This window comes from Hipposideros armiger, unplaced genomic scaffold (assembly GCF_001890085.2).
Source record: "Hipposideros armiger isolate ML-2016 unplaced genomic scaffold, ASM189008v1 scaffold_378, whole genome shotgun sequence".
NCBI classification, from domain to species: domain Eukaryota; kingdom Metazoa; phylum Chordata; class Mammalia; order Chiroptera; family Hipposideridae; genus Hipposideros; species Hipposideros armiger.
This window is the reverse complement of record NW_017731728.1, coordinates 1,160,869-1,175,942: the sequence shown is the minus strand read 5'-3', so window position 1 is coordinate 1,175,942 and position 15,074 is coordinate 1,160,869. Positions and strand designations below refer to the sequence as shown.

Here is a 15,074-nt window from a genome sequence, read left to right as displayed (position 1 = left end):
AAAGCTCAGGGGCTCAATAAAAACGTTTAATTACACGTCAGAGACTTTGTACAGTGCAACAGTGAATGTTCACTGGTAATATTCACAAGAGTCCACTGTATCAAGTGTTCACCGCATCTGCGTTTCCATTCCCGTCCCTCGATGCTCCCAGCAGCTTTCCTGTCTCGCCGGGTCTCCCAAGTCTCCTGCAGTTCGGGCTGTAGATCAATTCATCACAACTTCCAGCTGGTCTGGTCTGCGGTCGTGGGGAGATGGAAGCCCACTGTCCCATCCCCACCGAGACATTGTCATCGAACCCAATCCCATTCCCTAAACTGTTACATGGGAAAGTAGGGGCCAGGTGTCTCTTTTATTATATGCATTTTATCCTCCCAAAGTGTGTGTGTGTGTGTGTGTGTGTGTGAGAGAGAGAGAGAGAGAGAGAGAGAGAGAGAGAGAGAGAGAGAGAGAAAATGGGTGAAAGACTGAAACACTGTACGAGAAAATACATCAGAAGGAAAGGAGTCTGAGAGGAACTTCCTAAGACACGAGAGGCAGGAGAAAACCTGTTGCCCATGATACTGTACCCATTTTGCCAAAGTGGGGGAGGATTGAAGACAAGTCTCTAGGGAGGGGAAGGTGTGGCGCTGAGAAAACCAATCTCCAAATGTGTCACTAGCGTGAGCTTCAAGAAAGGGGGACCCCTTGGCTTCCATATGTTGGTGGTTCTTAGGGTAAAGGGGTGACTGAAGGGCAGGAAGATTCAGTGACCTGTGGGTCATTCAACTCGTTGAATGACCATTTGTGGACAGAAATCGGAGGACGCTTGATAAAGTGCAAGAAGAGACAAACAAAAATAAAGTTAAAGGGAAAACTACCCTCAAAGGTAAAAGACCAAAATGGGCAGTGGTGGTGGTTGAAGGGAGGGAAATGTGGTTTTCAGATTCTGCTCTGGCCAGGGCGGTAGAATGGGGCAGCCGTAAGAAATGGCAAGGCTTCAGGTAACTAGCACCTTTCACATTGGCACCATGGCCTCCCCAGGGGGTGGGACCAACAGGTTTGGAGGATCATCCCGGCCAAATGTCTCCAGTAGAAGTGCGGGGGTTGATAGGCCTTCTTCTCATTCCACAGGCAGCACCTCTCCACCTGCAACACAGTTCGGTAGCCGAGGTGGAGAGGGTGCGAATGGAGGAGGACTCATCACCTCGCTCCTGAGAGCTTCAGCAGGTCACCTCGGCAGTATCAGGCTGGTAAACGCAGTGGTCCTGGTGTTGGGTGACTTGCCGACCGGCCCTTTACCATCTTCCAAGTGTCCCGGGATGACTTCACGTCAGGGAGAAGAAAACCACAAGCAGCTCCACGTCTCAGGGATTCCCATGGGGAGACAATGTCCGTTTCCATGAGTCCAAGTGACTGGGGTATGTGTGTTATGTCATGACTGCCTGGGGCTGAGGACCCCCATGCTCTCTCCTAGGCTTGGCTCAGCTGGGCTGGGCACACATACCCTCTTGTTACTTTCCAAACCAGCTCCTCTCCTGCCTTTTCAGGGCAGTGCTCCCCAAGTCCTGTGTTCCCCAGACAGCTTGACCTGAGAACTGTGCCCACCACGGCGGTCATCTGGGCCACGGGAAGCCCATAGCTTATGTGTCCTGGGGCTGCTGGGACGCAAGGGACGTGGGAGGGACAGGGAACCTGGGACCGAGGGAAAAGCTACATTACATTTTCTATGTAATGGAAGGGGTGGGCTCTGACCACAGAATGGGTGCTTTAGCAGGATGAAGACAGTAGCCTAAATCACAGATGTTAGAAAATATATACACACGAAGTATCGACATTTCTCCCCAACCTAGTAACTCCACAGAGAGGACGAGTGCTCTGGAGAACCAGAGGTTTTTGCTGCTTGCTGCTGCTCCCTGTACGAGCGTGCCTGGCACCTTGCCCCCAGGGGCAGGGAAAGCAGAGTAGTCTGGTGGGCAGCTCAGGCCCAGGATAAAAACAAGCAAGCCTATGGGATGAAGCAGGAAAGGGCTCGCGGAGCTGCTTAGAGCCTGGCTGGAGGCCCCGCGGGAAGAACCAGTGGTGGTGAGCAAGCCCTGCGTGTAGCTCTGGCTCAGGATGTCAGGGACGCAGGTGGCGGAAATCAGACGAAGGGGGGTCAGCACGGCAGGGGTGGAGTGGGGCTGGTGGGGAGGGTGGGTTTCCTTAGGGCAGGACTGAGTACAGGGACTGAGGGAGAGAGCCCAGTTTGGCAAGAAAGTTAAAAAGAACGGGGAGCACGGGATCCAGGTATGGCACCTCTCCAGCAAGAGCAGCTCAGCTTCCGTGCCTGTCCCGGAAGGGCACCTGGCCCAGGGCAGGGCTAGCTGTGTGTGGGGGCACTTGGAGAGGGTGCTCCCCCCTCCTCTGCCCTTGCCCCAGGGCAGTGTGGAGGGCAGCAGGCTCCTTTCCCACCGCTGGTTACCAGTGTCTCGAGTCCACCAGCTCGGGTCGCAGGCTGAGTTTCTTGAGGCTCTCGTAGCCCACCACAATGACAATGGTGGAGGGCGTGGCTGAGATGATTCGGGCCGACAGGCCCTTCATGAGGCCCCAGGGCCCCTCTTCCGCCATGAGCTGTCTGAAGGTCAGGATGATGGAGCTCTTGCCCTCGACCTGGAAAAGTCAATACAGTGGAGGTCAAGGTCTGCAGTCAGAGCCCCTGCTCAGCCTCCCTCTGCCTTCAGCAGGAGTCGGGGGAACTGAACTTGGGAGTCAGAGGGCTTGCCTCCGCCTCCGAGGGCCGGCACAGCCATTTAGGGTGGGCTCCGGTGCCAGACTGCCTGGGTTTGTATTCTCCCCAATTTACCACAGCCGCATATCCTCAGGTAATTTACTTAACTCTGCATCTATAAAACAGTGATGATAGTTCTCATGCCACATGGCTGTTGTGAGCGGTAAACAAAAGAATACTTGTAAATGTTGGGTTCAAGTTGGGTTTGAATGAGAACAGAGCCTGGCAGATAGTAAGTGTTCAGTACACATCAGCCACTGTTACCTCCGTTAGCTAAGCTGCATGGCCACGAGGCTGGACTGGGTGCTTCTCTCTGCTCTCAGGGAGGCTGGATTCAGTCACCTGCAGCTAAGGTCCTCCGCAGCTCAGCCAGTCTGTGATTTTCACTCTGGTCACCTCAATCCCTCTGGACCCCCATGGCTGGAGCCCTCCCATCTGACCCTACTGTCCCCCAAGCACCTGCCCTCACTGTCACAGTGAAAGCCTGGCTGAGGCAGAGAGCTCTTTTTCGTTCTCAACCTTCCCCCACCCCTCTTACCCTGCCACCAAACTACCCCTTTAGATCCCGCCCACCAGACCCTCAGCCAAGGCAGGACAGATCCATCCCCTGTACTGTGTGACCGTCACAGGTGATCCCATCCATGGCTAAGAACACCTGTCCACTCCTCCCTGCCTCCTCCCCACTCCCTCCTCCCTATCAGTCCTCTCATCTGACCGCCTCTGCTGCCCTGGCCCTCCCATGGACCCATGGCCTCGCCGAGGGCTTTGTAGCTATGCCCTCGCCTCCGGCCTGGGAGCCCCTCAAAGTAGAGACCTGCCCTTCCTCTGGAACTCCTGGGACACCCAGGGCTCAGGAAAGAATGAAGATGGAACCTGTGCACTTGTAAACCAATTACTTGCAAACCAATCAGATGCCAATTTTATTCATTTTCAAATGTGTATGGTAGGAACGAGGGCGCTGTTTTCAAGGGGCAAAAACACCTAGATTTACCAGCCACCCCCACCCCCACACGCTATCAGGAAGCTAACTGCCCCCAACCTGCCCTCCCTCCCTCATCATCACCAAATGACCCCCCTCTTCTGGACAGCTTTCCTCTTAAGCTACCCAAATCAGAAATTAAAATCCCCCATTCTCTTGACCTGAAGCTTTATACAGCAAAATCTGTATATTAAAATATAAAATGTGTATATTGTACAGCATCATTCCGATTCTGTTTCCTCGGACCAGGAGCTGCGAAAGGGTTCTTGAGCTAACTGCAGACAGGCTGTACCCTCTGGACAACACCACCAAGGGCTTGTCAGCATTCCTGCTGAGTGCACACAGTACAATCTGCGACACCTGTTCCAGAGCAGTCATTGTCACTGTCTGTAGAGAGCTCATAGCCCCGTGGAGAAACCAGACAGACTTAGGAAAGTAACTGAAATCAGTATTTCTAATAACCACAAACCTGCAAGATAGGACAAGGTGGTTGATAGGCTATGCTAACAGGATGAAAGGCTGGAAGCAGTCGGTAAAAATTCCTAGAGGCCTGCAGGCAGCAGACAGGAGGAGAGAAACACGCTAGGTCCTTCAGAGGGTTCGGCTGGTCTCTAGATGGTAAGTCGTAGCCACACAGAAGGGGCCTGGATGACCAGGACAGGAATTGCTGGGCTCTGGAGCCATGACACAGGTCAGGGCAAGGCAGAAGGGCCTGAAGATCATGCTTCTAACGGCCCACGTGGGAGCAGGAGGCTGGTCTTACCTGCACTCGGGTTCGGATGACATCCATGGGATTGGTGAGGATGGAAGCAGTGGCTGCAGCCAGGGGGCCTGAGATGGCTTGAAAGACAATGTGAGGGCACTCCTTAGGGCAGAGGCACGAAAGCTGCTCTGAAATGAAGGGAAAGACGGCGCCATAAGACATGGGGCCCCAGCCCGTCTGCCCTCATATGGCTTCTGCCAAGGAAGACAAGCCCTCCTCCTCTGGCCACCTGAGAGCCCCCACCCCCAGTGACTACCATCTTTTTTCTCTTTGCTTCCTTCTGAGCCAAGAAAAATGATCAATCTCAGGCCCCTTCCGGAAGTCATCCTGGTTACCTCACCCATTCTGAACAGTACAAAATTCCTCCAGAGGAGGGGCTTTCAAAACCTATTTGCTTGCTGACTCCCTTCATATCCGATGGACAGAAATCCTCCCTGATGGGAAACTCTTACGCTGGTGCTCTACGCCTCCCGACTCTTAAGCTAGAAAAGCAAACACTACATACTTTTTACCTGCACTGAGTAACTGACAGGACACACTAAAAAGTGGGCGCCTTTGACTGTGTCTAAGGAAGGGAGGTGGGTGACTCGTGGGCAAGAAGCCTTTTCACAGCACACCTTTTCCTACCTTTTCAACTTTGAACCCGCGTGAACGTTTTTACAAATAACAACAATTACAATGAAAAGAGATTCATATCCTATAGTGAGAGCTTTTCTCCAGCTTATATCAAGAAAGAAAAAATCGTTTTTCAAAATGCTGGTGAAGATGGGATAGTACCCAGGTGCCCGTCCCAGTACCACTAGGAAGTTCACCTGCAGTTGAATTTTTTGCTTTACCCTCTGAAGGTGAAAGACAAGTTTGTTCATTCATTCAACAAAGGTGCACCGAGGGCCAGCCGAGTGGCTCAATGGTTAAGAACTGGCTTGGGACGCCAGAGGGCCCCGGTTTGGATCCCACATATGAGGGCCAGTGACACTGCCCTCCACAGCTGATGCTGAACAACAGCTCGACCTGGAGCTGGGCTGTCGTGAGTCGCCAGGGACAGTGTAGGCTGCAGCCCCTGCTGCAGTGGGTTGCCATGGGCTACCGTATGTAGCCAGCAGCCAGTGTGAGCAGCCAGCAGCCGCAGTGAGCGGCCGTCCAGAAGCCGGCGACTGATCTGCCTCGCCCGGGAAGAGCGCAATGATGGTGCCAACTTGAGCCAGTGAAGCAACGTCCTCCACAACTAGACTGAAGAACAAAATGACAGCAACTTGTCTGTTCCTCTTCCCCCAATTCCCCAGAACTGTTCCCATCCCCCCAATTCCCCAATAAAAATCTTAAATAAAAAAATTTTAAAAAGGCGCACTGAGTGGCAACCATGAGCAAGTGCCCCTGGGTCCTGAGGGTGGAACAGTGCGTTAAAGAGCCTCAAATCCCACCTTCCTATGAAGTTTACAGACAGGTAATAATAAAGCAAAATATATAGTTATATGAGCTGCTACAGATAAAAACAGAGCAAGAAAGGGTGATAGGAAATGCCAAGTGTAGGAGGTGAAGGGGTTGCCATTTTAAACCAGGTTGTCATGGAAGCCTCTCCAAGAAGGTGAAGTTTGAGCAAAGTCCTAAAGGAGAGTGCAAGCCACGTGGCTCTGTAAAAAGAACTTTCCAAGCTGATAACCTGTGCAAAGACCCTGAGGCAGGAGCACAGCTGAAGATTCCCAGAAGCAGCAAGGCCAGTATGCCTGGAGTAGAAAGAGTGAGGGAAGAACAGTGGATAAGGTCCAGAGATATGCCATTTAGGACCCTGAGGCCATTGCAAGGACTCTGGCTTTCACTCTCAAATATTCCCTGTTTTCTCTCTGCAGTTCAGCCGCCATAATACCTTTAAGACTTCTCTCATATTTGGGTAATTTGTCATCAGGCAACCAAAGATTAGGGGACAAGAAGCATGGTGGGGGTTGGCAGGGCAGAAGTGAGGGCTTCTAAGTCCCGGCCGTGTGGCAGAATTCCCTCAGTCCTACCAGAGCCACCTCTTCCCCGATTTGTAATCACTTTCTCCCCAGGGTCAGCATACAAACAGAGTGAACCAGTGGCTCCACCTCACGGGTGTCCTGTTTCTCTAGAAAGAAAGCATTTCGCAACCATTAGAGGGTAGAGTCTGGCCTGGCACTGCCAGCCTCCGTGGCCTGTCTGCACTGGCCCCAGGCCTAGGAGCTGCAGCGGGACCCAGGCTCCGAGTAGTCACGCACACAGGCCACCTTTCTGGGGCTTAAGAGAAGCTGGGAAGACCAAAGGCAAGAGGGTGGGAACGGGGGTCTTTCCTTCTTCATTATTCATTCAGCAGGCTTTTACTGGGCACCTACTATCTGACTTAAGTCCCTCCTGGCTAAATGAGTTTGGGCAAGTAATAGAAATCAGTACTTATATATTTAATGCTTACTAATAATGCCAGACACTGAGATAAGCACTAGACACAAAACAGAGTAATGGACGGGAAATGCCTTCATGGAACTTAGAGTCTAATTAAGGAGCTGGGAGTGGGAATACAGTAAATACCAATCATGACAACTGCTGTGAAGGAGTATGGTGCTGACAGAAAACAGCACCCTCTTTCCAGATGGGTAGTTAAAACAGCACTCTCTGCAAAGGTGGCATGGAAGCTCCACCCCGAAGCACGAGAAGGAGACAGCCATCGAGCGAGAGCGGGGGAAAGGTATTCCAGGAGAGGAGTGTTTGCAAAGGCTCTGAGGTGCGAACAGAGCTTGGGGAGCTTCAGGCACTGAGAGAAAAGCAGTGACAGCGGCCCAGATGGAGAAAGCAGGGAGCAGCACGAGATGGGGTTGGAGAAGCGTGTTGACCATGGGACACATTAGATTTTATTCTAAATGCCCACACATCGGCGTGGGTAGATTTTAACCAAAACGGAGTGATGAGAACCAGTCTACTCATTCAGCAAATATTTACTGAGCACTTTGCCTCACCAAACTCTGAGACACACAGTGGTCACACTGGGCACATAGTGGGTATTCAACAGATGTTAATTCCCTCCCTCTTCCAAGAACCTTTCCAGTCAATTATATCCCATAGAGCTGGAAAAATATGCGTTAAAAAATAAAAGACCGGGCCGAGTGGCGCATTGGTTAAGAGCTGGCTTGAGATGCCAGAGGGCCCCGGTTCGGATCCCACATATGAGGGCCAGTGACACTGCCCTCCACAGCTAAGATGCTGAACAACAGCTCAACCTGGAGCTGGGCTGCCCTCTGGCGATGGCGTAGGCTGCAACACCTGCTGCAGTGGGTTGCCATGGGCTACCGTGTGTAGCCAGCAGCCACAGTGAGCGGCCATCCAGAAGCCAGCGACTGATCTGCCTCGCCCGGGAAGAGCTTAATGATGGTGCCAACTTGGGCCAGTGAAGCAACATCCTCCACAACTAGACTGAAGAACAAAACGACAGCAACTTCTCTGTTCCCCTTCCCCCAATTCCCCAGCACTGTTCCCATCCCCCAAATCCCCAATAAAAATCTTTAAAAAATAAAAATAAAAGACCTTTGCCCACGGTAGAAGGGCTAAGGCACACACAGGTAACTCCAAGGCAAGTGTTGTCACTGCCTTAAGAAGACCACCTGCTCTGCTTGTCTGATCCCCCCACTCTAATAGAAGCGCCTCGAAGGCAGGGACCAGGTCGTATTCATCCTGGAATCCTCTCAGGTCTCGTGTTTGTAAATGAACCGCCCCTCCTCCCAGTCGGCCTGCCACTGCAACACGCGGGGCATCTCAGCCCCACGAGCGAGCGCACCCTCCAGCCCCCCCACCTGCTTACCTGCGTAGAAGTGATAGAAGGGCCACCAGACAGCACTGTTGGGGATGTAGGTGAGCAGGGAAGCCACGTAGCCCCGGTAGAAGCCTCGAAGCCCGTCGGCCCGCAGGATCTGCTTGATGATGTCCTTGGTTTGGCCAAAGGCCACCACCCCGGGTCCCTCTGGGCTGCCCCGCACTTGGAAGCGGCCCATTTTCTCGCCCTTGCGCTGCATCATCAGGTGCTGTGACACCACGTCGATGGGCACCGTGATGCTCTGGGCCACCAGCGAGGCTGAGCCCCCGGCCACCAGCGACTTGACTGTGTTGCTCTGGCTGTAGTCGGCGACAAACTTCCGGGTGAGCTCGTACGTGGTGACGTAGCACTGGCCCGAGATGAGCGTGAAGGTGTTGACCAGGAAGCCCCGGTAGAGGCCAGCCACGCCGTCTGCTCGCAGGATCTTGATGAAGGCGTCCGCGGTGCCCTGGTAGAGGCTGCGGCCCTTCTGCACCTGCAGCCGAGTGCGGATGAGCGTGAAGGGGTACACGCTGACGCGGATCGCCATGGTCATGGCCACGCCCAGCAGGTAGAACTTCCGCTTGTCCAGGTGCTCCCACTCGATGATCTGGATGTTGCGCTTGTCCTCCATGGCGCCTGAACCCTGGGGATCGAGCGGGTGGGGGCGGTGAGCAGGGCGGCTGGCACGGGCTCATCTCTGGGGGGCCTGCTTGGCTCTGCGGCCCCCGTCCCTCTCCCTTATCAGTCCTTCCAAGGCCAGGAGCCGTTCCTCACCTGTGACGGCGCCCCTGCTCCCACTCCCGCCTTAGCTCCCTTCCCCAGCCTAGAGGGCCATCATTCTGGTCTCGGCCTCTGCCTGGCTCCTGGCGTCATGGCCTTCCTCCTCCTCCAGCTCACCAGGCAGAGCTCAGGGTACTGCGGACAAACCCACTCCTTGGCCGGATGCGAGGTCTCAGTAGGCTGAGGGGATGTCACCAGTGACACCTAGCAGGCTCCGGAAGGCTGGAGGAAGGGCTCCATGTTTGTGGCTCTGGGCCCACGAGGAGGCCCTTTACCCTCAGCAGGCACCTCTCCTCACCACGCGCCGGCTGACTCGCCTATCTCTGCTTTCCACACTGGCCCCTCAGAGCTCCCCCTGCCCGCACTCACTACACGTCCATTTTCACAGTGCATTAGGAGAAAGTGTGGGAAGAAGCTAAGTGGGGCTTTCACACCACAGGGCGCGCGCACACACACACACACACCTCCCCTGCCTCCAATGAAAGGAGTTGGAACATTAGGAATGAGGCAAAGGTCAGAGTCCTCTTTGGTTATTAGATAACTCACTCTAGAAAGGAGAGAGCCACCTGAAGGGTCTTGAAAACTACAAGGTAGAGAACATGTTGGCCCCTTTTGTCCCTAAAGACATAAGTCATCACCCCAGTCCCAGGTACGGAAGGGAGAGTCGAGTAACAGGACACACCTCTGCCTTCGAAAGCGCACAGTCCGTTCCAGGAGACACACTATCCCTCTGGGGAATGGATGTCAGCTACAGAGAAACCAGGGTAAATTAACGTACATGAGGCCCTCCTGGTGTGCATCAAACACACGGTTAAGTTTTCTAGCGTAATAACAACCAAATCGGGAGCTGTACGGCGAGAGGACGTCACAGACTGCGCATACTCTTAACAACAATGGAATGTGCTCCTGTGTAGGACACTGGACATTCTCAGCCAGAAGGGGAAAAGGAGAAGTTCAATTCCAAAAAGTGACAAGTCAGGGACTCCCCAGGCTTTGAGAGAAATCCCCAAGGGCTGGGAAAGGAGGTGGCGCATCAAAGGGACAAGTTAGAGGTCTGAGAGGTTCTACACAAGCAGTCCCGGTGCGGGTAACTCGACACACCTCATGTCAAATGTTTAGTCAGAGTCCATCTTCAACCACCTTTCCCAGCCAAAGGTCCCAACTGGCCTGAGTAGCTTCTTGGTTTACCATTTACCACAGAAGTCAAGGTTAGCATTCCCGAGTTCTCTGAGCTGGACTACCACTTTCAGGAAAGTACAGGAGACCTGCGGTGCACGCCGAGGCGTGGTGCGGAACATGTAACCAAGACAGGCTTCCTGGAGGAGGACGAGGCAGTTTGAATGGAGGAGGAATGCATGCAGACAGTGAAAGGGAAAGAGCAATGGCTTGGAACAACTGGGTTGGCCAGAATGGAGACTCTAGGCTGTGGAGGGGGGTTCCAGGAGGAGAAGCCCTGGAATACTGACGTGCCACTTGCTGGGGGCAGAGGTGGTCCTTCCTCCCCAGCCTCAGCCCGGGACATCCACCAAGTCCAGTGGGGCAATCTCTCCTTTAAGGCCCCTCAAGAGAACGTGGTCACTGTCTCACCTGCCCCAGGTGACTGTCATCCAGGGTCCCAAGGCCTTTCCCATTACGAATGAGATGAAGACCAGGATTTACGGAGCACGTACCTATTACCTCATGTGATCCTTACAACTTAACCTGTGTAGTAACACTTCCGCTAAATGAGGAAACAGAGGGTCAGATACGTTAAAAGAAACAGGCCCAAGGTCATGCAGCTGGTCACTGGTGGAGGCAGGATCTAAGCCAAGAATTCTCTACTCCACCTTCTACCCCTGGGAGTTGGGCAGCGCCAGCACAAGTCACTGCTCGGTCTAAAGCTGCCGTTCCCACACGGGAGGTGGAATGAATGCCCTCATGACTGCTGGTCACCCAAGGCTTGAGCACAAGTTCCTGGCCCCTCCGATGCCCGGGGAGTTCTCTCAGCTTTGTTCCAAAGACACCAAGCGCTGCCTCTGCTTTCTCTGTGCTTGTGGAGTGAGCAAGTTGAGCAGCTGGGCAGGCACACTGCTGTCACTGGACAAATACAGCAGGGCCAAGGCAGGACGGCCTCCTGCGGGGCTCATGCAAACCAGAGCAACAAAGCGTTCTGTTCCAGGACCTGTTTGGGAGGCACCACCTCAGCGTGTCAAGCTGAGTCCCACACAAAGCACCGAAATCTCCTTATGAGAAACCCTCAGGACCCAGTGCCCATTTTCCTCCATCTCTGGCATGTGCCAGTCTTATTTTAAATTCCCAGAAGGAAAGGGGGGACTCTCCAAGACTGGAGCAGGTAACTCCTGCCATTGCCATGGTGACAGAAGCCACTAAGGGGCGTGCCTCAGAGGGATACGCCTCTAGTGAAGGAAGAGAGGGCGTTGCATCCACCCCCGCTACCCCTTTAAAAGGTGAGGCTGCTCCTAGAAGGTGGGACCTCAACCTGCTCTTTGTTATGTGACCCCCAATGTTCCCGCTGAACTATCACAACCAGCTCCTGTCCGACCCTCTGGAAAGCCCTCCTTGCTGATTACCTTCCTCCAGCCCGCCTTTATCCCAACTCGATCAGCCCACCTCTCGCGGCTCTTCCCAGACCCTTGTTGGTGTGCCTGGCTGCAGTTCTGAGCTCCCCCCATCTTTTAACACTGCTGGGGCACAAAGGCCGAAGTGCTGCCTATGGGTGCCTGACATGACCTGCGATGTCCTCAGGTCATCAAATGAGATGTCAGAGGCAGAACCCCCCCTACCAAGCCCACACGTGGAAAGGGACAAAACCGGTGTGCTCGGGATACCGCCTCTCCTCTTCCACTTTCTTTGTACCAGAAAAAACACACTAAGCTATTTATGAGGTTCTGAGAGAAGATGCTGGTTCAGATAAGGCAGTGTCACCCGGAAGGCAAGGTCATGGAGTGGGAGGAACACCAGTAGTCAGGACACTCAGGTTTGAGCTCCCCTTCCATCACTTCCTGGTATGACTGGAACCAAGTCACATCAGGGAAACAGTTTCCTCATCTGTGAGACGGGGCTAATCACACCTGTTATAGCTATACGGTCACACGCTACTTCACAAGAGGGATGCATTCTGAGAAATGTGCCACTGGGCACTTTCGTCATCATGTGAACATCACGGAGGCCCTCACACACACCCAGGTGGCGTAACCTACTCCACACCCCGGCCATGCGGCGTGGCCTATTGCTCCCGGGATAAAAGCCCGTACAGCATGTCCTGGACTGATACTGTAGGCAATTGGAACACAATGGAGAGTATTTGCGTATCTCAGCGTAGAAAAGCTACAGTAAAAATACGGTACAAGGGCCGGCCAAGTGGCTCAGTTGGTTAAGAGCTCGCGCAAGAGTGCAAGCGCTGAGCAACAGCGGTTCAATGCCCAGCCCGAGCTGAGTTGCCACTGAGCTGCCAACAGGTAGCAGGATGGCTCAGCTAAAAAAATTAAAAAAAAAAAAATACGGTACAAAAGAGACGGCACACCCGGCCAGGGCACTCACCACGAATGGAGCCTGCGGGCCTGGAAGCTGCTCTGGGGGAGGGAGTGAGGGAGTGAGGGAGTGAGCGGGGAGTGGGTGTGATGGCCCAGGAGGTGCTGTAACCACTGTAGGCTGCGCACACACTGGACGCTTAGGCTACACATTTATAAAACAACACGAGATGTGTGAGGCTGCTGCTGGCGTGACACGGCACACTGTGTACTGCCAACTTTTTTTATCCAAGTAGGAGTACAGTCTAAAATAATGATTAAAAAGTATAGTGTAGTAAACACATAAACCAGTACCAGTCATTCATTACCAAGTATCACGTACTGTACATAACTGTGTCTGCTGTACTTTATACGACGGGCAGCACGTAGGTCTGTCTGCACAGCGTCACCAGACACGTGTCAGGACAGGTATGTGGTCACTGGGCGACAGGAAGTTTCCAGCTCTTATAGTCTTATGGGAGCATCGTCGCACATGTGGTACGTCGTTGACCGAAACATTATAAAGTGCACGACTGTAGAACAGTGTGGTGCAGCTGATGTGAGCTGATGTGCATGAGAGCCTCTGGTTAGCAGCAGAGAGCAAGCTCTCTTGCACAAAACTCTACATCCTCGCTACTCAGCCTGGTGCACAGACCAGCAGCATAACATGGGTGTCACCTGCAAGCTGGTGAGAAGTGCAGAATTTCAGAATGCACGCTCCATCTGCTGAATACAAGGCAACGTTTTAACAAGATCTGGAGCAATTAACATGTGTATCACTTTAGGAAGCAGTGCTTTAAATATGAAGGCCGGTCAGTATTGTAACAAAGATAACTCCCACTCTGAAAATCCAGGGCTTTTATGCCTGGCTTAAAAGCCCTGACTCCACCCTGACTGGTCACCAGTACTGGGCCCAGTGATGACTACTGGACTCATTCGGATCTCAGTCAACCACCCCTAACAAGTTAAGTCACCTTCTGTAACTCCTAGCAAGACACCCCTGGGGATTGGTCCCCATTTCTCAGCTGCAAACAAGATCTTTGCTTCCTCCTCCTGTTCCTCGGGTCTCCCCAGAGCATCTGCAGCAACCCTCTGCATTCTGGGAGCTACCTACACGAACGTGAATATATTTACACGCATGCCCACCTGTCTTAATGAATATGCATTTCCTTAGGGGAGGTCCCTGGTGATACCTCCGACCCCTCCTTCCAGGTAGACGCCTCCCTGGGATTGGGTGAAATTCCCAACCAGCCTTCCTCTGGTGCTCAGTAGGTGCCCACGTGATCCCTCATCGCAGGTACCACATGACAACCCTCTCCACCTACTCCACAGGCCACCCCTTCACCCAGCGTCGGGCCTGCCCCCGCACAGCCTCTGGGTCCTCGGACATGCCCCTGGCCAGGCCTCTCGCCATGCCTCTTGCGCTTGTCAGCGAACCTCATGCTCCTCCGACAGGAAGAGATGCCTCGTTACAGTCCTCCATCCCCACAACTGTGTGGCGGGCTCCCACGGAACTGCAGCGGGACACTGCAGACACCCGTCGCCTTCTTCACAGGTCCAGGTCCTCGGAGACCTTGGTCCTCAGGCGCCCCAAGCCAGTGGTTTCTTACCCTCTCAGATCAGGGCGGTCCCGCCGCGTCCGAGGCGAACTCCAAGCCCACACCTCTAGGCCGCAGGTCCCGCTCTATCCGCTGCTCCCAGCGACAGCCGGCCTCGGGTCGCATCTTCCTCCATCTCGGCAGGACTCCGGGTACGACCGGAACCGGAAATCGGGACGCTGTCACTCCCGCCCCCCGAGGATGAACGGTGGGCAACTCCACCAATGGCACCTGAGCCTTCGATCCTCTCCTCCCCGCCCTGGGAGCCAGGGTGGACGGTCCCGACGGCCATCTTGAGTCCGGGCATAGGCCACGCCCCCACTAGCTTCGTCGTGCCCCCCGCTCTACGGCGCGTGCGTGTGTTTTCTGATTCGCGAAAATTGAGTCACCCGGTGCTTCTTGACGATCCAGTTCTAAATGGGTCACCTTGTGTTTGGGGTCTATTAGAATCCTTAGGTTCAAATCTAATCTGTAATTTTCGTGTGACTTTTCTCATCTATGGCGCCCAAACAGTGGAGGCCAATGTGCTGCAGGAGGAGCTAAGAGTAGATAACCAATTTTGAGGCTTGGGAACTCAGAAAATTGCAGGAATCTAGGGACGTCCTGGAACTGGAGTAAGTGACATTAAGGGTCTCTTTCAACTCTGAAGCGATTTTCCTGTGCATGGGTTTAAAACATGAGGAAGAGCTCTTTAAATGAGGGGCTGGGAGGCCTGGAGTGGAATCAATTCATTTCAAAATAGATATTTCTAGAACTCAACAACAAAAAGACAAACAACCCAATTTAAAAATGGGCAGGCCGGCCGAGTGGCGCGATGGTTAAGAGCTGGCTTGGGACGCCAGAGGGCCCCGGTTCGGATCCCACATGTGAGGGCCAGTGACACTGCCCTCTACAGCTAAGATG

General features: G+C 53.6%; 1 protein-coding gene across 3 annotated transcripts; it reads right to left on the bottom strand.

The window, feature by feature from the left end:
- Positions 1 to 5: 5 nt before the first annotated feature.
- Positions 6 to 14,475, bottom strand: SLC25A44 (solute carrier family 25 member 44). Of its 3 annotated transcripts, none has more exons than XM_019662533.1 (4): positions 14,184 to 14,475; positions 8,291 to 8,927; positions 4,489 to 4,616; positions 6 to 2,628 (listed from the first exon to the last, which is right to left on the bottom strand). In XM_019662533.1, exons 2-4 carry the CDS (start codon positions 8,913 to 8,915, stop codon positions 2,437 to 2,439), a joined length of 945 nt encoding a protein of 314 aa, XP_019518078.1. In that variant the 5' UTR covers positions 8,916 to 8,927; positions 14,184 to 14,475; the 3' UTR covers positions 6 to 2,436. The 3 variants fall into 3 exon arrangements, with proteins under 3 accessions (XP_019518078.1, XP_019518079.1, XP_019518080.1); XM_019662534.1 differs by lacking the exon at positions 14,184 to 14,475 and adding an exon at positions 9,059 to 9,524; XM_019662535.1 differs by lacking the exon at positions 14,184 to 14,475 and adding an exon at positions 9,182 to 9,524.
- Between the last annotated feature and the right edge of the window lie 599 nt (positions 14,476 to 15,074).